Source organism: Diorhabda sublineata, chromosome 8 (genome assembly GCF_026230105.1).
Source record: "Diorhabda sublineata isolate icDioSubl1.1 chromosome 8, icDioSubl1.1, whole genome shotgun sequence".
Taxonomy (NCBI): domain Eukaryota; kingdom Metazoa; phylum Arthropoda; class Insecta; order Coleoptera; family Chrysomelidae; genus Diorhabda; species Diorhabda sublineata.
In genome coordinates, this window is record NC_079481.1 from 23,534,297 (window position 1) to 23,558,202 (window position 23,906).

The following is a 23,906-nucleotide window of genomic DNA, read 5'->3' on the forward strand; positions in this document are numbered from 1 at the left end:
TAATCTTATCTTGGGGTATACAAATTCAGAGATCATACGCCATACCTATAATTATTTCAAAGAGGAAAACCCCAGTAGAAATCTCTTTATCCTAATGGTATGCTACAAAATATCTTAACGTACAACACGAATAGTAGTTAATTTAATCAGCTTCATGAAGAGAAAGAACTTATCACTCATATTGAAGCTAGTCAAACAGAACAGGGTCAGTAGCTAATCAAAAAGAGCTATTAATGCAGTGTTGGAGCTGAAGTAGAATAAATGGTACTCGCCCAAACAGCCTGCTAAATTTTTGTGAAATTAAGAATGGACATACTTGACAAACACATTCTTAAATTCTCTTAAATCTTTGGGTAGAAATTTATGGGGATCCTATTTTGAGGCATTTTTTTTTTAACAAAAAGTATCATATAACGAATTGTTATTCAGAAGTAGAGGCAATATTTTAATACAAGATTTTCTAGAATATGTATTATAGATGGATTGGTCTGCAAAATTTCTCAGTTTAACATCCCCGGATGAACATTATTTTCGTTTTAGTTAATTTTTGTTACATTATAATTAATTATTATATTGTTTCAACGAAAATGGACTAAATATCTAAAGTTCGATGACGATAATTATGAATAAATATTTCATCAAAATGTGTTTTAACGCTTTGCTTGGTATATTCTCTATTTAACAAATAACAACTGCCTGTATCGTGAAAATGTGTGCGACTTACAACAAAAATTGACGTTTCAATATTTCCCTTCAATCTAATGAGTACTGTTAAATATTGGGATAGACTTTCATTAAAAGTAGCCAAAAAAACACTTGATTAAATCATCAATACCAATATTTTTCTTGCAAAAATGTTTTGGTATTTTGCTTTCTGTCTGACCTTCTATCTGTAGCAACGATATTTCCTTACAGAAAGCATGTTTGGAGCTCGGGTTTTTTGAATTTAGTTCCTGTATAGCTGTAGATGTTCCGAAACGAAAGATATTTTTGGAATTAAAAAAGTGATTTTTCCTATACTAAATTTTATTTAAACTTGCTATATATCAACACAATAATGTCATACTTTATAGAGATTTTAATCAAGATCTCATAACAACCTCCGAATTAAGATTTTTGTTAATATTTACGGATTGCTAACGGTAAGAAATACGCTATTGTTCATCACGTCGAGAGTGCGTTGACTTTTTTACCTATTTAAATTATATTAGGTAAATTGACTGACATTACTATAGACATTTGTAGAAAAAGTATGTCAGCATGTGGTTTAAGTCACCCATCGAAAGATGCTGGTTTGTATATTGTAACGGCTTGAAAAGAATTCATCTTCCTGGATCTTCCAATGTTTCATGAATATATCTAACAATATTTATATTTTAGAGCCTTCTCTGGTCTTGGTGGAGCTTTCTACGTATGGGTGCATCGCCAGTACGTAATTTACATGCGAAAGAATAAAAGTCTCAACAAATTTCTTAGCAAAAAGTGAGTTTACTATTTATTCCTCTGATTTCTGGTAATCAATCTAAATAGTCTTCATATTACAGTCGCTTTTTGTATCCGGGCATCATTTCCCTTCTTGTAGCAAGTCTTTCTTTTCCGTTGGGACTGGGTCAGTTTATAGCAGGAGAATTGACAACCCATGAACAAGTAGCTGCACTGTTTAGCAACGTTACTTGGACTGACGAAAATGTGACGATATCCGAACAGCAAATGATTGATAAATGGAAAACGCCCTGGACTGGAGTTCTAGTCAATTTAGTGTGTGTTTTGATATTTAATGTGAGTATAAATACTTTCAATTCAATTATGAATACTCTAAAACTATCTTCGCTGGTTTTAGCTGCGCTTTAAACTATTTAATATTAGATAAACTAGCTGCCGAGGACATTGGGACTATAAATAACAGAAATTCCGCTTCATTACCAGTTACCATATAGACTAACTAATATGAACACCCTGTTAACTATAATAGGGTCCTTGCAGTGGATATTTAAAACTTTATATATAACAATATAGGTTAAATTGTATTACATTATAACTTGAAATATTATAAATAAGATGTGACAAAAAAATTGTTTCTATTGGTTACTGCGGTTGTGACGTAGAAAATAAGTAAATACTGGAACGTGATCGCCGCGTGTCGCATTTCAAACGCCATTCTGTTGTTGTGAGTGCACGTAATTGGTTGTTTAGTGCGAGTTGTGTTTTTGTAAGGGTTTCAAAGACTATTCTAATTGAAACGATGGCCGAAATAGGATTTATCGAGGCAAGATCGGACAATCTACTTAAGGTAGATTCATTTATGGTTGCTAAGTTCTTTGCTAAAAATCAATTATCCACTTTGGATGAAATGCGTGAAGTAAAAGCAGATACGTGAGTACTACTAATTAGACTTGCTTATAGTAATTATCACATTTGTTTGCTTGAACTTTCTTAAAATGTAGTCTGATGTAGATGGTAGCTTTGAAGGTCTACCTATTTTCTACGTCACACTCAGTCATGTGACAACAAATGAGTTTTGACGAGTCATTTAGGTATTTAAATTTATTTTTTTATAAACTAATATATCGTTTAAAAAAAATGAAAAATAAGTATGTGATTAGGAACGATATACTAAAAGTAGTTAAGGTATAAAAAAGTATGCAAGGACCCTGTTCAATCAACATTTATAATTAGACTATCTCAGAAGTCGTTAAAAAATTACTTCTACTGTGTTATGCTTCTGGAAAATTCAATAGAAAAAGGAGTTCGACATTTATTACTTTTCAATCTTTCAAATATTTGTTTTTTCTATTTCTCCTGTATCGTTATATAAGCCCCCTGATAAGAAAAAAGTTATAAGCCTTAGAATTTCAAGACTAAATATTGTTTTCTTAGAGTGAAAGATTGAAATGAAAAAACATTGATTTTGTGTGGAAGTATGATTCGATTTTTATGGACAAAAATATAACCGCATATAAGATCACAGTGAACTCGGGATTTATGGTGAACTTATGATGAAATGGTATCCCTCTTTACAATCAAGCAGAACCGTAATATTGCAGGGAGCGGGCAAAAACAGAAATCAGCGGGGCTTGAATTGTAGAAGTGAATAAAAATGATCGATGAGTAGATGAGTAACTCAGCGTGCAAACTTATCAGAGCCAGGACTAAGCTCTAGTAGCATGAAGTGAATCGTTTGCTAAGTTGGGATATTCCAAGTTTTGTGTCCGCTAGGATTCACATGACTTATCCGATAACAACAAAACCACATGGATAAAGTTCAATCCACATTTCTTCAACAGGACGAAACTCAAGTAAAAATGTAGTAAAAATATCATTGGTCGGTAAAGTTATGTAACCATCATTCTGGGATGCATGTGGCGTTTTCTGATTGATTATATGAATGTGCGACATCGGAAGAACATCAGGAATTTAGACAAAACAGATCGACGGTGGACGCAATATTCATAATACGTCAATTAATAGATTTCAACAAGTCCATGTTTGTATGTATTAATGTACGTGGTTAATCAAACAAATCACTCGTAATAAAAAAGACTTTATTGCCAGCTAATGAGAACAATAAAAGAAACATCTGTATAATAGAACATCTTATTTAGAACTGGACCTGTCAAGACATCTGTCATGGACACATCTGCAAGAGATCGTGCGCCCTCCGCACAATGATACACATGCGCATAAATATAATTGTAGTGTTTCCAAAAGTATAATTAAGTGACGTATTAAGGATTCCAAAGAAGAACAATCAAAACCAGAAAGGAACTGCGCAAAGAAATACAAATTATAAGATGAAATCAATTAAGGGACTGAACCACAAATATAGAATGAGAAGTCAAGATATTAGAGAAGAACTAGGAATTCAGGATATGGCGAGATGGGGCGTAAATGAGGTCTATAGATCATGCCGCACACGGAGATCATGAGACACACTAAGAAACAGATGCTATGTCAGCTGGAGCTCAGAGTCTTAAGATTTCACGAGAAGGCTAAATATTAGGAATCAAACCGAACACGACGACCCTATTGAGTGGAGGTAGCAAGACAAGTCTCATACTGCTAAAGCCACGCAGGAATTGTGCTATTTCTTATATAATCTCTATTTGGCACATACAGCGATGTAAAATATTCGTGGATACCTGACTCCATGGCTCCAAATTGGTTCTGCGTTCTGATATTACCCGAATAGTCATGGTGATTATACCAAAAAGTAAAAGGCACGTATGCCTCTTCATTACTTTGTCAATAACGATTTGTTCCTTCTACTTGTAACGTTTTATTTCTCGCTCATCATATACCAATTTGAATTAACTCTCATTATCGAGCAACCACTGCTACTTTGTATCAAAAATTATTGGACACCACCCAAAGAAGGATCATTGAATAAAATTTGACAGGTCAAATTTATATAGGAAATATAAAACTTATTATCATAACAATCATATTGTAACTTGTAGAAAAATTTTTATACAATCATTAAACTCAATTTATTTCAATTTCGATAAAAAATTATTCTAAATATGTATTGTGAGCTCATAGTAACACAACCCGCTGGTATAAAAAAACACACTATTCATATATTTAACAAGTGAGTTATTTTAATTTCAAGGCTCCTTTTATTTTAGATGTAATTATTTGTTTCCAAGACGGTGTTATCCTTATCAAGAGATATTTTTTACAACCACAAATAAAATGTGCAATTCAACTATTAATAATGATTATCATATATCAAAATGTTCTTATTAAGTCTACATGAAAATCAAACAAGATTCAATATTTGAACCTTCTATAGAATTTGTTCATTATATTTTTGAAATAATGTAAAATATATATTTACAGTTTATATAAAAAGTAGTGTAAATAACATCATTATTATTTTTGTTTTATAGCCAGTTCGATTCATCACGTTTTGAATTTTTTTAATATAAGGGTCAGAGCTCAACATTTATTCACGATTTTTTATTTTTTATGTCTCTGATTTATTAACTGCAATGCCTAGGAAGAAATGCTGTTTTGTTATGTGTGCTGAGATTTAACTTTTAAACCCAAAATTTTCATTCTTCTATAATTGATAAGGTACATGGTTAATCAAACAAATCAATCGTAATAAAAAAATAAGAACAATAAAAAAAAACATCTGTACAATAGATCATCTTACATAGAACAGTGTCTGTAAACACATCCGTCGTGCGCACAAATATAAATGTAGTACTCTCAACAGTAATGAATTTCCATGTACCTTACCGACCAAACTGAATACACTGTTTACACCAACACTCACAATTACACTATCTGACGTGCACTTCGGTAACCAAGTTATCGTCTTCAGAGACTAAAGGTAAACAGTTTACTCGCCAACGGTTCCAGAAATTCTAACTTACCGACCAAGACAAAGTATGGACTCCTCACATAATGCTTCAATTGCATTAAATAATCCACCAATTTTTCCTAGTTTTTCTTTTATTTGCTGCTTTATTCTGCTTTATCTTTATACTTTCTATAATTGCATATAGAATTAATCAATAGTATAATAAATAATATCTTTAGTTCCATTAAAACTCATGTTCATTGGCTTTCGAAAATATGTTCGTATTAAAATAACTTTGTAAAATAATTATTCTGTTTTGTGAATTTTATTTAAGACTGAATGATATTGTTATTATTTTCTCATTTTAGTTCATTACGTCTATAGTATGCTCAACATTACCAGTACCAAGTGGCATATTCATCCCAGTATTCAAAATCGGAGCTACCATTGGTAGACTTATTGGAGAATTAATGCATTTGTGGTTTCCATCAGGTAAATTTTTGTTATTGTCCTATTAATACCATTTATTGATTGAATTTAATTAGAGATCGAGATGATGCATAATTTCTGTCACTTGTGTGTTGTAATATGATAATAGTAGTGTAATATGTAAATAATAGTGACTCCAGACTCGATCTGTTTTCATTACTGATAGTATTTTATTATTGTTCCGCTTACAACCAATTTTAAGTCTCTTTTTCATTTATACATTGTGCTCGTCAAAATATTATGAATTTATTGTATTTTATTTTAATTAAACAACTGTTTAACAACACATATGTATTCATTGTGTTACATTTACAGCCTTTTAAACCCCCGCGTTATGCCCCTATTGGATATTTTAATCGCCACGAGTCCTTTCATGTTTATACAACGTGCAAGTCCCCCTTTAGTCTATTTTGTGTTTTTAAATATTTTATCTATACAAAATTTTATATATGTCATTTCATTCTAATACAATAAGCCATTTTATTTACATATTTACACAACGTGTGTGTCCTTATTATATGATATTTATTTATTTACTGTCTTATTTATTGCAATTTTTGTGGAAGTCCTAGTAAACAATAAATACATAAATAAATAAATAAAAATAAATAAAACAACAAAAAACTTAATAACGGTAACGGGGAGTGCAAGACAAGAGAAAAGTCGTAGCAGTATTCTTTTGACACGAAGACGTTAGGGTACAGAACATCGAGAGGGGAGGGCTAAATAGTGATAAGGCTAAACGGGCTGATACTTCTAGCCTGTTATATCTTCCTCAATATAAAGTTTAACGAATACAAAAGGACAATAGACAAAATAATGAACACCGCTACAGGAATAAAAGACATAACAAACGACCCAATGGAGGTCCCCTGTAAAAGACGAAAGAGGACACCTCTGGGACGAATGGGTGACTGAACTAAACCTAAAAGTTTCAACCTCAACAACGGCAAGGCGACTTTTATGAAAGGAAACAGCGAGAGTCACATATATGTGACTGTTATCAGCAAAGGGCCATCCATAAAAATGATAAATTGGGATGACCTCGACAAACAGATCTTCACCCACCATAGGCTCATCACCTGTGAAATTAAAACAAAAATGGTAAAAGGGAAATAAGAATAATTATAATAAACTGATTCAAAATAATAAATTCAGAAATAGGAAAAATAATTTCAGAGGAGGTTATGAACTTTGAAACCCTGCAGTCTTCCCTGGGACAAAAAACAGGTGAAATGATGAAACATAGGAGCTTTGAGTCTCAAACACAAAAGAGGAATATAAACAATTGAAAAAAGCCCTGGTTAAAACCGTTAAAAACGAAAAAATGGCAGACCATATGCGATACGCTGAAAAACAACGTGTGGGGTGATGCCTATAAAATAACGATGAAATCACTAAGTAATCGCCTCGTACAAGTTAAGAACTTATAAGTTTAAATCCAATGGCAATGGTATGGTCGATATGATATAGTGTAAGTCTGAAATAATTGACAACGAACGGGAAATTTTTTCATTATTGTGTTGTTACGAAAAAAATTATCTATTACATAAAACACAATTATGATATATCAATTTTCGATCATTAAACCTTTAAATTGTTATAAATAATAGTTTATTGGGTAATTGTTTTAAATAGCTTTTATTATATCGTTAATTTCGTTAAGTGAATAGAATGCCATCCGAAACACGCATACTAAACATCAATCACTAACATTTGGAATGAGAAATTTTAGATCAAAAAGTGTTATTATTCTCTGGCAGCAAAAAAAGCTATATCGAGTTGTGAATATCTAAGAACCTCAAAAAAATCCAAAGATCTTTTAGTACTTATCGTTCTTTGCAAGAAGTGACAACATTTATTGGGTATAAGAATTTTTCAAAACTATTTGTTCTAATACGGATGAAAAGTACAAACTTATTATTAATAAATGAAAGGAAAAATATTATGTGTTAATGTTATAAATATATTAATAATAAATAAGTTAAATATTTTTGATAGAAGTTTATATTATTTCTAGTAGAATATAAAGTAATTTCACAATAGGATAAATTGTATAAAACCCGTCAATATTAATCTCCTTCGGAACAATCGAGGGATGTAGGATGTTTTTTAAAATTGTATGGTTAGTATAAGGAAATATTGCAAATATTGATAGGAAATAAGACAGTCTTAGCAAAACTTATATAATTAGCACAAAAATTATGTATCTTTATCAAAATAATTCCATTTCACTGAAAAAATTGATTGGAATTGATTTATTTGCATAAAATAACATTTCACTAGTCTCCATAATACGCCAAATAAAAAAAAATAAATTCAATTTCCATAATCATCAACACAGAAGATTAGTCTTACTTACTACAATCATAACAATATCTAGCAAAGCACAACATGATATAGGTGTACAAAAATAGGTACCATGGCAGTAATTTTTTCAGAACCTTAAACAACTAAAATATCAGTTTTACTAACTTACTGAATGTCAGAATGCCATTTTTTGGTTAAAAACCGTTTTGTAAAAGAATTAATATCATTTTTCAAGTCATGGTACCAGCTTTTGGATTCTATTTACAAAAAATTCTAAGTGCATTCCACCAAGAAGTTTCTAGAACTAATGAAAATCTAATAGTGTTAAGTCTAGGCTATAGACTGAATGATTCCGTACTTTCTAATGGAAATTATCCAAATGTGTCTTTGTTTTGCAGCAACGTGAAGTAAAATGATACCGCTACAGAGCAATCATCGTCGGCGATTTTGATTAAGAGTATAAAAGCTTACGTTCCATAGTATCTTTCACCTCTTACGAGTATTGTCATTTCTTGACAAAAATACACAAAAATGCTTATCCGATTCAAAAAGAAGTGTCTATAATTTTTCATGCTGAATTTTGGTGGTTGTGTTTCAATAAAGCCACTCAATGGATTGACATGTACTTTTAGGGGTAAAGTATGCAATCTATGTTTGATGATCGCTCTTCAAAAGCTTATCACGAGCCATGTGATAATAAAGAATGTATCAATCGCTTTGCTCTGTTTTCTCCTGCCAATATTTTCGATGCCAATCGCGCACATTTTTTTTGTGGCGAGTTCATGTAATCGCTAGAAATTGCGGTAATTTCTGAAAATATTGTCGGCGAATTTTCTCATGAAGTTTTTTTTGTGTAATCTTCATTCCCAACACTAGATAGTTCAGAACGTTTTTCGTCATAAACATTTGTTCTTACTGCTCTTAAACTGATTTCTCTTGACGGAATGTGCTATACACGATTGGATCTTACTTTAAAAATGATCTTTAAATAGTATATTCGTCTAGTATATTATACACGTAATATAATATTTTCTTATTAATTTGATATGATGTAAAGTGAGATGTATTTCAAGTAAATAATTTTAAACGTATTTTATTAATCAAAATACTTCCAATTGTTTTTTTACGTAACTACGTTTATAAATATTTTTTCTTAATATGTCACATTTTACACTCATTCAACTAATATTTTTGTCTGTACTAAATAAAACCATGTGTGCTATATAGGTGAAAAATATTGGCGTTGAATTGGCATTATTTTTACGATAACCATTAAATACAAATAAAACGAAGTTATTGAGAAAGAAAATTTCTTTGAGAATTTGGTATTTGTTCCATATATGATGAAAACAAAATTAAAATAAGAAAAAAACAGTATATTACAAAAAAAGTATACATAACAATCCACATCTCAATATTGTATAAAGCGCCGCACGCGTCCCTTGGGCTCGTACACGGCGCTATCCTCTAATACCATGGGTTCTTTTGACGTGAGTTTTAAATATTTTAATAAAAAGAAAAGAAAAAGAAAAATTAATGTAGCAAAATTTTTTTCTTAGGGTTTAGAATGTACCATTTTCTAACCTTTGACCCCTCATATCTCGAGAACCCTTGAAGATATCAAAAAAAATTGCTTCTGGCCACCCTTAAGACTTAACCCTTTCCAACGATACATCACTTGACTTTCTAACGTCAATAGTCTAGGAGGAGTTAGCGGGGACAAAAAAACCTTAATGTATTAAGTATAAAGATTATTAATTCATTTACATAAACAAAATCTTCGAATTATACAATGAAATTCAAAAAATATACCCTGTGTGGGAATTTATAATTATAAACTCCACCTACTATCCTTTAAACGTTCCGATGATCAATATGAGAGTCTTATTGTTTAGAACTCTGAAAAATAGTTCTGATAATATTGTTGATACTATTATTGTTTTCAGGAATGCGTTATGGTGGTAAAGTAGCTAAGATAATTCCTGGTGGGTACGCTACAGTTGGAGCTGCGGCATTCAGTGGCGCCGTGACCCACACAATTTCTGTATCTGTGATAGTTTTTGAAATGACTGGACAAATTACGCATCTTATACCAATAATGATATCAGTTTTAATATCTAACGCCATTGCTAGTCTTTTAGCACCGAGTATATATGATAGCATTATAGTTATTAAGAAGTTGCCTTATTTACCAGATTTGTTGCCAAGTATCAGTGGTGAGTAAAGATATTGATTGCTTAGAAATTGTTTAAATATTACTCAACTCTATAATCTACAAATTGTGAAATGCTTTTTCTTCTTGTAATTTTTTCCAGTTATTTATCATAAAACAATAAACTTGCTTATAATTTTACATGTGCGCATGTTTAGTAATTCAAATTACTAACAGTTGGTATTATTACTATTATAACTTATATAAACCACAGATGACTAGCAGATTGTATAGCTGTGTAAGACTAATGGATAGATCAGATACACAGTTTTTAGAACAGTTTTATGAGTTGTAACTATTAAAAGAGTTTAGCTGATTTATCAGTATAGTAGCTTAGGAAACAAGAAATTTTTGCCATTTCACGATGGGTTTCCATGATTTTAAGGACGCCTATTCCACGTATGGAATATTGTTGCGATATCCATTTCACAGTTCTCAAAACTTACACCAAATGTTTTAAGGGATTGAATTTTTATGTTTTCTTTATTATTTATTGTTGTGTTTTCTAGTAATCAAATTATTATTTTTTACTTGATTGTATTTTATTTTTATTCAATTTTTGTCATTATATAACCCATCTTCCATATTAGTATAGTAAATACAAAATCCTTATCACAATTACTTTATGCAATTATAGAAAAAATTCCCACATTTTCGAATTCATTTTTTATCTACTCCACAATAACTATTAACAATATAAATTTTTAGGTATTTATAATATTTATGTAGAAGATTTTATGGTGAGAGATATAAAATATATATATTATGGAATGACTTATGATCAATTGAAAACTATTCTAAAAGAAAATAGAAGACTCCAAAGTTTTCCGTTAGTTGATAAACCTGATAGTATGGTTCTTCTGGGTTCCATACGAAGACTTCACCTCATACAATTGATAGAAAAACAGATTGGGAGAGAACGAAGAATGCAGGTACCTTATATTCTTATTATCAGAAATTTCACCTATTACTACCTATTATAATTTTACAATGGGATATTTGAATTACATGTCTTTTTTACTTTATATGTGTCCAGCATCCTACATACCTTCAAATGTATTGTCAAGATTGACCTCTTTTATGTTTATTATGTGTTTCTATATAATTTTCTAATTGAACAATCAGTGATAGACTTTCCATCCAATATGTTCAATGAAATTAACAATTCTTTCAAATTTTTTATATGTCTTATGACATCATTATGCTCCACAACTATTAATGCACGAATTATACAAAGGTGAAAGAATACTGAGACTTGGAATATGTCTCTTTGTTCTAACTCACATCAAATCTCCAATGAGAACCTAAAATAATATAAAATAACCAAAACAACACATACCTTATATTGGTTTTTAGAAAGGAGAAAATTGAAAGCTGTAACTCTACTTGCTTTAACCATTACATGGGCGTTAGTTGTATTTTTTCATTATAACATTTCCTCTTGTATGTCTTCTCTGTATACATTCTGGTTTGAAACCAGAAAATGTTGAATAATTATTTTTATCAACTTACCTGATTGGTTTTATGATATTTGTTCAAAAAATAACTCAAATTTTTATGTTATTATAATTGATAATGACGAATAGGTAGCAGCTGTACGAAAAAAAGAAGCTGAAGAAAAAGCTAAAGAGGAAGAAGAGAGAAAGAGACGCCCGTCCAGATTTGAAGTAGTTCCTGCCCCAGATGCGCTCCAGAAACAAACTTCGTTAGATTTAGAAAAAGTGAGTTATGTTGCAATAAAATTATCTACAACTTAAAGTTTTCTAAATAAACCATTTTTTAATCAAAATCTTGGAATTTAAACTTTTGTTGGCAGTCTTAAAACTTTTATAGTGAACTCATATTTATATATATATCAAAGAGTTGAATAACTTAGACAAATTCAAACTTGAAACGTTACAAATAAAGATAAAAAAATTAAATTCGATAAAAAACTTACTATAAAAACAAATATGTTTCAGCCTCTTTTCAATCCTGCATATGGCTCCCAACCCAAAAAATCGATACTTAAAAAAACTAGTTCTGTAACTCTGAAAGGATTCTCGCCATTTTCAAGTAGTAGTCCTACAAGTACTCCATACTCTACTGTAACTGGAGCAGAAAGTAGATTTAAATCAGCTTTTGATTCCATATTCCGGTAAGTTGAATAAAAATTTTTCTAATGTTGGCATGAACAAGATATACAATTTTACGTTACTTGCTGGTTTGAAATATTATTATTCATGTGATTATGACTCCAATTTCAGTTCCAATTAAAAGACTGAGCGATAAATATTTTTCAAAAAAGCATTAGAGAAATCGTCACCTCATTAAACATACATGGATACATCCTTTCCAAAATGAAACATACTGATAATAATTATTTATGATACAAGTGCCTGAAGTGCTACTTGTGCGCACGAGCTGCGAAAATGAAACGGACAAGTATCATACAATATTTTATCTACGACCACATTAAAAAATACTTTTGTTGAAAACAGGATATTATAATTTGAATTTATAGTAGTATAATGGGATCATAAAGTTAATGATTTCCATTGATTTTGGCTTGACTTTTCCGAAAACAGGTTTTGAATTACATTGCACGCAATTTCTACAATTACAGAGGGAGTGCAATCGGATTCTTCTTTTATGTTTATTTAACTTAACAATCAGTGTTTTATCAATAAAAATTTGAAACATATTTTGCAAAATGATGATGACATATCACACTTCTTAATGACAAGACAAAATTATTACAATTACAAAAAGGTTACTTGTAAATATTCACATTAAAAGACTGTTGTTAATGATTATTTCAGTTAAAAACTATTTTTTTTCTCACGCTTTTAGATATATGTGTAAGTATAATATGTAATTTCACGTATTTCTAAATATTTGATTTTAATGGTGGTCGTAGATAAATGTTTTTATCAATTTATGTAAATTTATAATAATAATTAATTGAATAAGACACACACCATGTGATCTCCACGTAACCGAGAAAAGATACTGCAGCTTTTTCTGAATGGTATGAAAAATATCTGAACACTCTAAAGAGTGCATGCACATTTATGTATAAATAAATGATTTTCGAATGCTCATATTAAACCAAATATCTACTATAGATATAATAGATCGCTGTTTGGCGACATAAAGTCCTAACCGGCAGATAACTCAGCGGCTATCAATCCTGAACATACTGTTTACACTACCACTGCACCAACATTGAGAATTACACCGTCTGATGTAAACAGTTTACCTACAGTCTCTGATGTCGATAACTTGGTTATTGAACACGCGTAATGGTGAGTATCGGCGTAGTGGTAGTGTAAACAGTGTGTTCAGTATGAATATCACCAACTGTTCCAGAAATTCCAACTTGGCTTCATTGCGTAAACCTCATTCAAAATGGACAAAAACGTATTGGAGTCATGAAAATATTGTAATAAAAGTTATCTTGTTTATCTTAAGAGAAAACATCCAATAGTAATGGCCTTAATACAAAAAGTGATCTCAAACATGATGACCACTATAAAATGGGATATAATCCATTCAGTTTTTCTCTCTTTGGAATGTGTGTTTTTTTTGGCACACAGGTCATTGATTACCGACGTGTACATTTCCACAAAATCGAATAATTATTTTGTTCGCAGTTAAAATACTTTGCCGAATAATATTTTGAATTTGACTTTTGAACCGTTGGCAAGTGATAAACCAAATTTGAAAGAATTATAGAATTTTCTGTAATTTTTTCTGTGGTTGTCGGAAAGATATCGTGTAGAACATGTGTTGAAGACTTGATTTCACACTCGTTTGCGTCAGAGCCGTAGGCGACTGGCTCAATTATACAAACTCATATGAAATTTTCACAACACTCAACAATATACTATTTCACATCCTACCTTTTGTCAAATCTTTGTAGAGCCACTTCTTCTGGTTTTGTAACAAGAAATAGTCACTCGGATCTGAATCCGGAAATCCAATAAACAATCTCCATAACTTTTGTATTGTCCGACAAACCCACTTCTTTGAGAGAAACTCACTGATTTGACTGCTATTTGGTGTTTGATATGTTGATCAAACACTGCTACAAAGTTCACACACGATTACATTTTCTCATGCAAAAGTAATCATTAAAAACTGACACCACTTAGTTACGTGGCTTCCACTATCCCTTGTACTATCAGTGTTAGGTGAGCCAATACTGAATCGTGAATATTTTTAACTATTTTAGCATTGAGACCTACACCAGTAAACCTCTTCTTTGTCGTTGAAGGCAATATTTGAGATTTATCATATTATATATTGAGCACGGCCTTGGAATTATTGATTGTTTTTTTCACATCAAAATGATGCTAAATGGGTAATTGACTGTTTTCTCAATTGTCCTCAAATGACGATGTAGTTTATTATCAACTGTTATCAAATACAAGCTAAATAACGCGAGTTTAAAATTTGAAAGGAGTAAAATGACATGTGGAGTATTTCGATGGAAAAAATTGCACAAACGGCTTCGCTACACTCCTCTTTGTATTACTTTATGTTTATTCATAATGCTCACTCTAGATAAATTTGCTTTAAATGAATAAGTGATCGCCATTTTACATCTTACATGTATTGCTGCTCTCAAAGGGACCTATGTTGATAAATAAAAGTTTCCGTTAAAATTAGGCTTATTTCAACAAATGGTTCTTGGTTGGTTTCTTATCCAAAGTAGAATTCCATTATAGTATGTCCTATCGTCCTATCATATACTATTTTAATAATATTATTTTGTGATTTTATAGAAAAAGTTACTTCGGAGGAAGTGAAGAAAGTGCCAATGGTAGTTTATTAAGAACAGCTTCATGGGGCAGAAGACCTCAAATATTACCTCTAAGTCAACATAGCTTTAAAAAAGTACAATTGGTAAGTTTTAAATTGTAACTTACAAAAAAATCATATAGGCATTGTTAAGGGTGTGTTTATCTTTAATCATCCCCAAAATAGATTTAATAAATAGTCAATGATTTACGAGGTGTGGCTATCTTCTTTGGTCGTTTTACCTATTGGACTTTTTTTGGCACCCTATCCTTAGTCTTAGAACTCTCTGCTTCTAACAAACATGTTTTTTCTTGGTACTTAATAAATTTTCTCCAATTCTTTATTATTTCTTCTTCTCGAGTCCACTGCAGTGCTTTCCCCTGTAGATACATTTTGGTATATTTATTTATCTGTCTTCATCTAGCTTCTTTAATGTCACTATCTCACATACTTATGTTACATTGATTCTTATTACCAATTTATATACTCTAATTTAGTTTTCATTAATATGTAGTTTGATTTAATTAATGCACTTGATTAATGATACATGTATGATCTTCTGATTCCCATGAGGATACCTGATAACGATATAGTTTGTCATATCTTGATTTTTTTGACAAATCCAAATTTTTCACCAATTCCAAATGTAATTTTCGTACTGCTTGATCTTAAAAATCACAGATATTTAATTTTTGATATACTTTAGTTTATAAGTAATTTTGCTACATCTGCTTCTTGAGAAACTCCAATAAGTTTTGACACTATTTATCGTTTTCGACATTGTGATATTTCAATTCTCTTCAAGTTATTATACGGAGATATTACTTTGTACTTGTGAAGCTGAAAGCTGCTACTTGCATAAACTTATTCAATTGCTATACCATATCATATTTCATTGAATAGTATTAATTGGAAATTTAACTATTTTGTGCTCGTATATGAAAGAATAATACACACAACACTTTCACGTGTCTAATCAAATCATTTTTATTTTTAGCCAAAAGAACGTGTATGTGATATGAGTCCAGAAGATCAAAAGAAGTGGGAAGAAGAACAAATGTCTCTACCGGTAGAGTTCATTTGCCATATAGATCCTGCTCCCTTCCAGTTAGTAGAGAGAACGTCTCTATTGAAAGTCCATTCCATATTTTCCATGGTAGGAGTGAACCACGCCTACGTAACTGCTATAGGAAAACTTGTTGGTGTAGTGGGGTTAAAAGAACTTCGACAAGCGATCGAAGATGCTAACGCTGGTAATTTACCAGCCAGTGTACTTGACATAAATGGGGGAATAAGTGTAAACGATGTGAAAGATGATGTAGGTGAACCTTCTAATACTACAAGTTTAATGGTCGGTGATTCAGAAGTGTAATTATACAATTTTCTAAAAAATCCAACTTTAGCTGGAATTGGAGAATGTTCCAATTTTTAATTTGAGAATATGTTCAGTTAGCTCAATGATTACAATAATATACCAAAACCATGTCTGATACTGCAGTCTAAGCTTAAAATATTGGTTCGATCCAGCAACATGTAACTGGTAAGACCAGATATGCGAACACTTGTTATTGGAATCTAACAATAAACTATTATTATAAAATCTAAAATTCAAAAGTTAATTATTATGCAAGAATATTTCCAAATTTTTTTATTGAGGATAAAGTAGAAAAATAGAAGACAATAATCTCAAAAGATTTCATTTTAATTTCAAAAAATAAAATAATTCAATCAGAGTAAACTTGATGTAAATTTTTCTTCTACTCATCTACTAGTGCCAATATGTAATTCAAAAACAGAATTTACATTCTCTATTTTATAGATTGTCCTACATCAAACATGTCATAGTTGAGAATAAGCTTCAGTATTTTAGATATGCATTTGATTTTTAATATTTCAGTAACAGTTAGGTAGCAATATTTTGCGTTCTATTAAAATACTGAGCCTGGGTCTTCAACATAATTTGCTGTAAATCAATCCTCACGTGATGATAGGCTGAAAAAATATAAAAATCACCTAACGCATTATCTACACATGGTTTACGATATACTCAAACATTTTTTCCACTTTTTTTACACTTATTGTTACTCTTCTTTTTATCTACATTTCGTAAGCTTGTATCCACTATCTCCCGAATCTACCATTTATCTCAATACATTTTTGGTTCATCTCAAGTCCAGTGCTCTAACGACATGCATAATCACCATTGTTCAACTACCGTAACCTAACCTAACCATTTTATCTTTTCCCATATAATTGTTTCTACTCCATATTCATTCTTCTTCGTCTATTTCTTTTTATTTTGTATGCATTTGCCAGTCCAAAATTTAAAAGCAATCGTCTTTCTCGTTTGATGATTTTATTTTCCTCCCTTCTACTCTTATCTCTTGCATTATACAGTGAGGTAGGCAGATTAACGTCCTGTATATTCTGAGCTTGGTATTGTTTTAAATGTTCTCCAATTTCAATCCTATTCTGGAAAACAGTATGTCTTAAATTTTGGATCTGTTTTCGAGCTCAACTGGCCATTTTAGATATGTATGTATTGGAAATGATAATTTATAAATATGACCATAACGTGTTTTTATGTATATATGTTTTTTAATTAATTTCATTCAAATTGAAATTTGTAATTGTATATTTCAAGAAAAAAAGGGAAAAGATAATGTGGAAAATCTATATAGTTGCTTTTTATCTTCACATCAGGTAAATAAATGTAAAAAAATATGATATAGTCACAAAAAAAATAAATTTGGTTTGAGAAACACTAATTTTTTGACGAAAATGGTTACTGTGCCGTCCATTGAAATAGTAAAATAAGTTGTGATTTTGTCGGAATGCAACACTAACACCATTTTATGAAAGAGAAATAACTTCACTACAATAACTCTATCTTCTCTTAAAAAAAGGAGAATAGTTTATCAACCTAGCTCAATTGATAACTTTACTAAAATTATTAGTATCAAACAATGATGGGTATCCTTATAAACATAGATATGATATTAATGATCATATGTATTTATGATAAAATATTAAAGATACTCATATTATTTAATCGTATTCATTGATATGTGTATTGAACTTAGTTTGAAGCGTGGATAGATGGGTTATGTTTTTGTAATATTGAACTAGTGGCGTAGTGTGGACTAATATAAACGTGGACAGATTCGCATCAGCAAGGATCGTTTTCTTTTTTTCCAAGATCTACCTAATGAATTCATCTTATCAAATAAATGCTTTGATACGACATGTTTACTAATGATAGTATAAAAATATAAATGAATGATGAGATAATATTAAAAAACATATAAATTGGAACAAAAGTTTTATTTTATAACTTGAGTGATTTTATTTTTGTACAAAAATAATGGTCTTCGACTTTTTGTTTTACTGAAGCCTTCGAATAAGGATTTGTAATCAATTTTTGCTGCTAAATCTACTTAGATTGAGAGTTTTGCTAAACTAGATAGTCGGTCCCGCTTCATATTCTCTCTTAAGTAGTTTTTAATAATTTTTAACTCCTTTCTGTGAAAGCTGTACTTATAGGCATAGTCCACATAATTCTAATACCAATGTAACCATTAGAATAAATATCTTCCAGTTAATGGCGTCTTTCATGGAGATAGGTTAGGTTAGGTTTTTCGTAAAGTTAATAAGATTCTATATCTTTGCTTCCTCCATCTTGAAGTACTAGATGTAAATCATTACAGTGCTTTAAAAGCTTGATATTTCGCAAAGATTTTAAATTATTTATTTGTACAAGTGCAGTGAATTTGTGTTAATGACTTGTATCGTTAATCATTGTAATAAAAAAATCAAATCTGAATCTACTTTCACGGAATCATGGGTCGTGGGCGATGGCCCACTTCGCTCACGTCTAGCTACGCCACTAAAACTAGTATTAAAAGAAGTGGTGGAATAAATAAATATAACTTCTGAATTGGCAATTGGTTAATTTTGCTGATATAAACTCATATCTACCCGTAAGTCAATAATAACAACTTGAGTTGTTTCTCCTACATTAATGATGTGAATTTCAAAATAGTATAATGACGTATTAATTCTCCATTAGGTATTTTTTAATTCCTCCAATTTTCTTGCCTCATATTTTGGATTATATAACATTTAGATCGAGTCATAAAACCTTGTCACATATACCTTCAGAATAGTTATCCTCAGTAAAGAACGAACAAACTAATACTCTACTATTAATAGTGGAGAATAACTATTAAAATTGTACAGTTTAGTAAATCCATAAACAATTATCATTATTTTAACCTTTCCATATATTCACCCATTCCACGCTTCATCAACTGTTCATTATAGCTTCTGCTGAACCTGTACAAAGTTATCTATATATTTTTGTTAAATACCCTCTTTAAGGATTATAGAATTTGTATTGATTGTTACACAATATGAACTTTTCACTATACAAAAATATGGTACTGAATCTTTCAGTAAGTCCTGTAATTACGTATAGACGTGAAATGTTGATATTCAGATTTTATACTAATAGTCACATAAAGTGATTTAATTTTATAACGATTTAAATTGTTATTTCTACGTTATTGTTACATTTTTTCGTTATGTTGATCAAATTATTATTTAATATGGTGATATTTGCGAGTTGTGATCAATTTTAGACATATTTTGAATAAAGTGAATGTAAGAGTTTATGACATATTTCATTTATGTCCTTTCCTATAAAGCTAGGTAAAGCTGAAAATAAAAAATGAATGAAAGTTTGTATCAATCAAATGAATACGAAGCTTTAAGTATTTATATTTTTTTCTTAAAAGCAGATATCTGGTTATCTTCATAACTTTAGAAATAGAGTATTTAACTTGGATATAGTGGTTTCTTTATATAGACACAATGGTAGCGAATCTAATTAAAAATAAATAAATAAATAAATTCAGGATCCTCAAGAGAAAAATTTTTAGGCAAATTTAGTGTCTAGTTAAACATGAAAAATTAATGAATTATGTAATTAACAAAAGACAAAGGAGAAGATATAGGTAATGAGATCCATAAAAGCTCGCAGACTGGAATAGTACGGACCCATTTACAAAAGAAAAATTGCAGAGTGGGAACCAGTTGTAGATAGAGCAAGAAAAATACTAAAAATAAAAGGAAAGGACTAGGTTAATAAAGTTCTAAAGATATGATTGTTAAGAACGTGAGAAACAGGATAATGGAGAAAAAAATCACATTGTAATAATCGGACAGGAAAGGGCTACAGTATACTGATTCTCCATGATATGTATTTCGATAAGGAATGTATAAAGCTAGGTATTCATTAAGTTGCATAATATATTTATGAAAAATCATACAGATCATAAGTAATTATTCTAATTATTTTCCCCGTCGAAAATAATAATATTTTCTCTTTTAAAATTAAGATTCTCATTACATACCTTGTAGCAGACAGCTAAATGAATTAAGTTACGTTTAATGTTTGACCATAGCTACATAAAAAGAAATTATTAAAGGATTCTCAGAGTAAATAACCACCAACTTCCAAGTAACTAACTAAATTAAATAATTTTGGAACAATTGAAAAATTACACTTAGTAAAATTATCCAAGACTTCCCCTCGAAAAGCTAATTCACTTCAATACAATGGAGCAACAAGTGATTAATATATTGGCCTATGTCTTTTATTAAAAGTTTTCTGATGCAAAAAACAGTCGCTAAAAAATCTTGTTCAGTATCAAGTCCATAATGTATTATTGAAAACGGAAATTACGGTAACGGTGAGTAAATGTAATTGTGTTTAAAAAGTTTCATTTCATTATTTATACAGACAAATCAATATTATAAAAATATACTCCTTTTCAACTTCCTTTCATCTTACTTGATCTTGAAATAGGAATACTAACCCAGTCGCTGTAATTTATTCCAATAATTTTATTATAATTAGAAGTCTTCCAGAAACGAAAAACTTCAGGACAACATTATTTATCCATTTCGTCTTCTGCGTAAAGAATAATTCAGCTTAGAATAGTTCCGTTTTTGAATCAACTGTTTAGTTATAATCAAGTTTTCGAATATTGTGGAAATTTGTTTAATTTTTCAGATATGCATATTGTCTTCAATTTTCAATAAACATGCTTACCTATTTCTCTCTATAAAACTCATATTGGATTCAATTAATGTTTGAAATTATTTCTATTTATCATTTGTATGTTGCTCACTGATTTTACAGATTATCAGACAATGGACTCATATGCAGATCATACCGATGAGCTTGATAAAGAATGGGAAGATTTCTCAAAATTGTTAGAAAAGAAGAAACGAAATAGTGCTCAAGGATTTTATCCATGTCCACCACCCGAAGATGGAGAAGATTACGTTCAGACCATTGTGAGTATTATTTAATATGTAATTTCGTCAATCTGTTTTCTTATATTCTCTCACTTCAGGATTGAAAGTTCTCGAATTACTATTGTCCAAGAAAATTTTATACTAGCTATTAATTTAATGAATCTAGGTCAATTTGTAAAGTCTGAACTTTATACTAATGTAATGACATTTTCCCAGAAAAATGTCGATGGGAATTCAATGAGTTTTCCAAGAGTCGTAATACTCTTTCAGTATATTTGTAGATTTAGAATACTTTAGGAGATATTCAACAAGAAACTTTCTGTGAGGATATTCTCTCTTGACAGATAAATTCTTGAATAATTTAGTTCATGGAAACATAGCTGTTTGACGGCAACAGGTAGAGAAGTCAAATTTTCACTGCCTTCAAAAATTTAAAAAACATGTAATTTAAAATCAAAGAGACTTAAAATAACGCGAATTTCTGATTTACAACGTCAAGAAGGTCATTTAAAGATGCACAGTCTCTCGTGCTCCTCAAATAAGCAATCTCTTATTGGAAATTCTGTATAAAAAACTTCCGTTCTTGTTTTGAAGCCCGAGAGAAGAAGAACTTTTCTGCTTTAGTCCACAACCTATTATTCCATAAACCGATGAAATAGGGTAAATTAATGTACTCACATTTGTGATCTAACAAGAAGTAGACCATTTCGAAATCGACATGTGTAAGCCATTGATTCAAGTTGCTTTAAAGCAATAGCCATAGCTGCAATATCTAGTAAAAACAGTTTAACTGTATATAAACAACTTCAATATTATTAGAAAAACAAAACAACATTATCATCTTCTGACTACGGCAATTTGGGAGAACTGTAAAGGTGTCGTTAACTCTTAAAAATCGGATAAATATGGAATCACAGGAGATGGCACGTCGTCTGAGTACAGTTTAGCTATCATAGCAGGCGATATATCAAGATAAGTCATTGTCCTTTTGTTTACAACATCTACTTCAACATAAAGATAACAGCCATCAATGTGGTTTTGTTTTTGTCGAAATCATAGATATGCTAAACTTAAAATAAAATCTTGTCCACTTCTTAAATGTTTGGAACGCACTGCCTTAATTTCCATCTTAAAGTTATTAAAATATAAAATTTTTCACAATATATTAACTACAAATATAATAAAATGTGTTTGGATCATATGAGCAACATCTTTTGGAAAACGCATAATATAGGAATTGTTAAGTGCGGGATATAATTAATCGGATACGATCACATTAGGACATGTAGCTTTCTGACGAATATCTACAGTTGACAATAAAACGTAGCTTCAATTTTTTCACGCCTACCTTGGGCTTTAATATTTTTAGGCTACTTTACTTATTATTGGTTATATCTTACAATAGTTATTTACGTTATAAGTCCAGGAAGTGGACTTATAACGTAAACGATTTTTATGGACGAGGCGACGAAGGAGCCGAGTCAAGAATATCTAATCGAGTGCCGTAATAACTTCACGGACGTATATTGTAATATGAAATATGAAATATGAAATGTCATATCTTTCACTGAACTGACAATTTCACTGAAAAATAAATCGTTTGATTAGTCTCTTATTATTTAAAATAATAAAAATTAACTAAAGTAACATCGTAAATAAACGCAGACATATTGAATTTTTGGAATAATTGGCATTGGGAGAATTTAAAAGTACTGTAAAGTACAAGAATACCGTAAAGTGCCATTTGCCGAACTCAAAGTAGTACTGTAAAGTCGATTTTACAGTTGAAAAAAAATAACTTTTTCACATATTAAAGACTTGCTTTTAAAACTTTCATGTTCACTTGTAATATCCTATATACTATATAATATGAGTAAGATTTCTACCGTAAACTTTCAAATCATTATTGGAGATATTTTTATTATGATAAAATAATTTATGTATTAAAATGAAAACATAGGAAGCTGTTATCGAAAATCATGTTGGTAATTTATGTTAACATTTTTTTTTCAAAACAAGTATAATTAGTTCAAAAAAACTGAAAATGTAGATCAATAGTGATTTTATCAAGGACACGTTTATCAAACATGACGCCAATTAAAACAAATCTTTTAAAAATCAAATACTGTCCGTTCCGAAAGTATATAGATCATATTATATTTCATCAAATTCATGGTATATTTATTTTCTATATACCGGATGTCCTACTTATTACAAGATCTACATCATTTGAGATATAATTAAGAGAAAAAAATAAAACTGCTTTAACGTTCTTTCCTATTGACACAAAAATTATATTATATCCCACGCCAAGAACAAAAATCAAGAATTTAGGGAAATTATTGACACTGAGGAACAAAAAATGCATAATTTACCATTTACAAATTCAATAACTGGTATATTTTCTCCACGTAAGGCTATAAGTCATCTGCCTCTTTCACATATTAATTATCTTCAGCACTACTGTGACCTATTGTT

At 30.3% G+C, this 23,906-nt stretch overlaps 2 protein-coding genes across 7 annotated transcripts in view; both read left to right on the forward strand.

Moving 5' to 3' along the window:
• Window positions 1–19,775, forward strand: part of LOC130448361 (chloride channel protein 2-like) — a 110,595-nt gene extending 90,820 nt beyond the window's left edge. For all 6 annotated transcript variants that reach the window (XM_056785712.1, XM_056785714.1, XM_056785713.1 and 3 more), the window contains 9 exons: window positions 1,381–1,482; window positions 1,545–1,779; window positions 5,677–5,800; window positions 10,054–10,323; window positions 11,028–11,251; window positions 11,906–12,040; window positions 12,281–12,456; window positions 15,089–15,209; window positions 16,102–19,775. In XM_056785712.1, the coding sequence (XP_056641690.1) occupies window positions 1,381–1,482; window positions 1,545–1,779; window positions 5,677–5,800; window positions 10,054–10,323; window positions 11,028–11,251; window positions 11,906–12,040; window positions 12,281–12,456; window positions 15,089–15,209; window positions 16,102–16,476 (1,762 nt within the window). In that variant the 3' untranslated portion in view covers window positions 16,477–19,775. The remainder of the gene's footprint in view (window positions 1–1,380; window positions 1,483–1,544; window positions 1,780–5,676; window positions 5,801–10,053; window positions 10,324–11,027; window positions 11,252–11,905; window positions 12,041–12,280; window positions 12,457–15,088; window positions 15,210–16,101) is intronic.
• Window positions 19,776–20,707: 932 nt separating this feature from the next.
• Window positions 20,708–23,906, forward strand: part of LOC130448362 (chloride channel protein 2-like) — a 33,722-nt gene continuing 30,523 nt past the window's right edge. Inside the window, exons 1-2 of the mRNA XM_056785719.1 lie at window positions 20,708–20,857; window positions 21,310–21,467. Of these exons, the coding sequence (XP_056641697.1) occupies window positions 21,321–21,467 (147 nt within the window). The 5' untranslated portion in view covers window positions 20,708–20,857; window positions 21,310–21,320. The remainder of the gene's footprint in view (window positions 20,858–21,309; window positions 21,468–23,906) is intronic.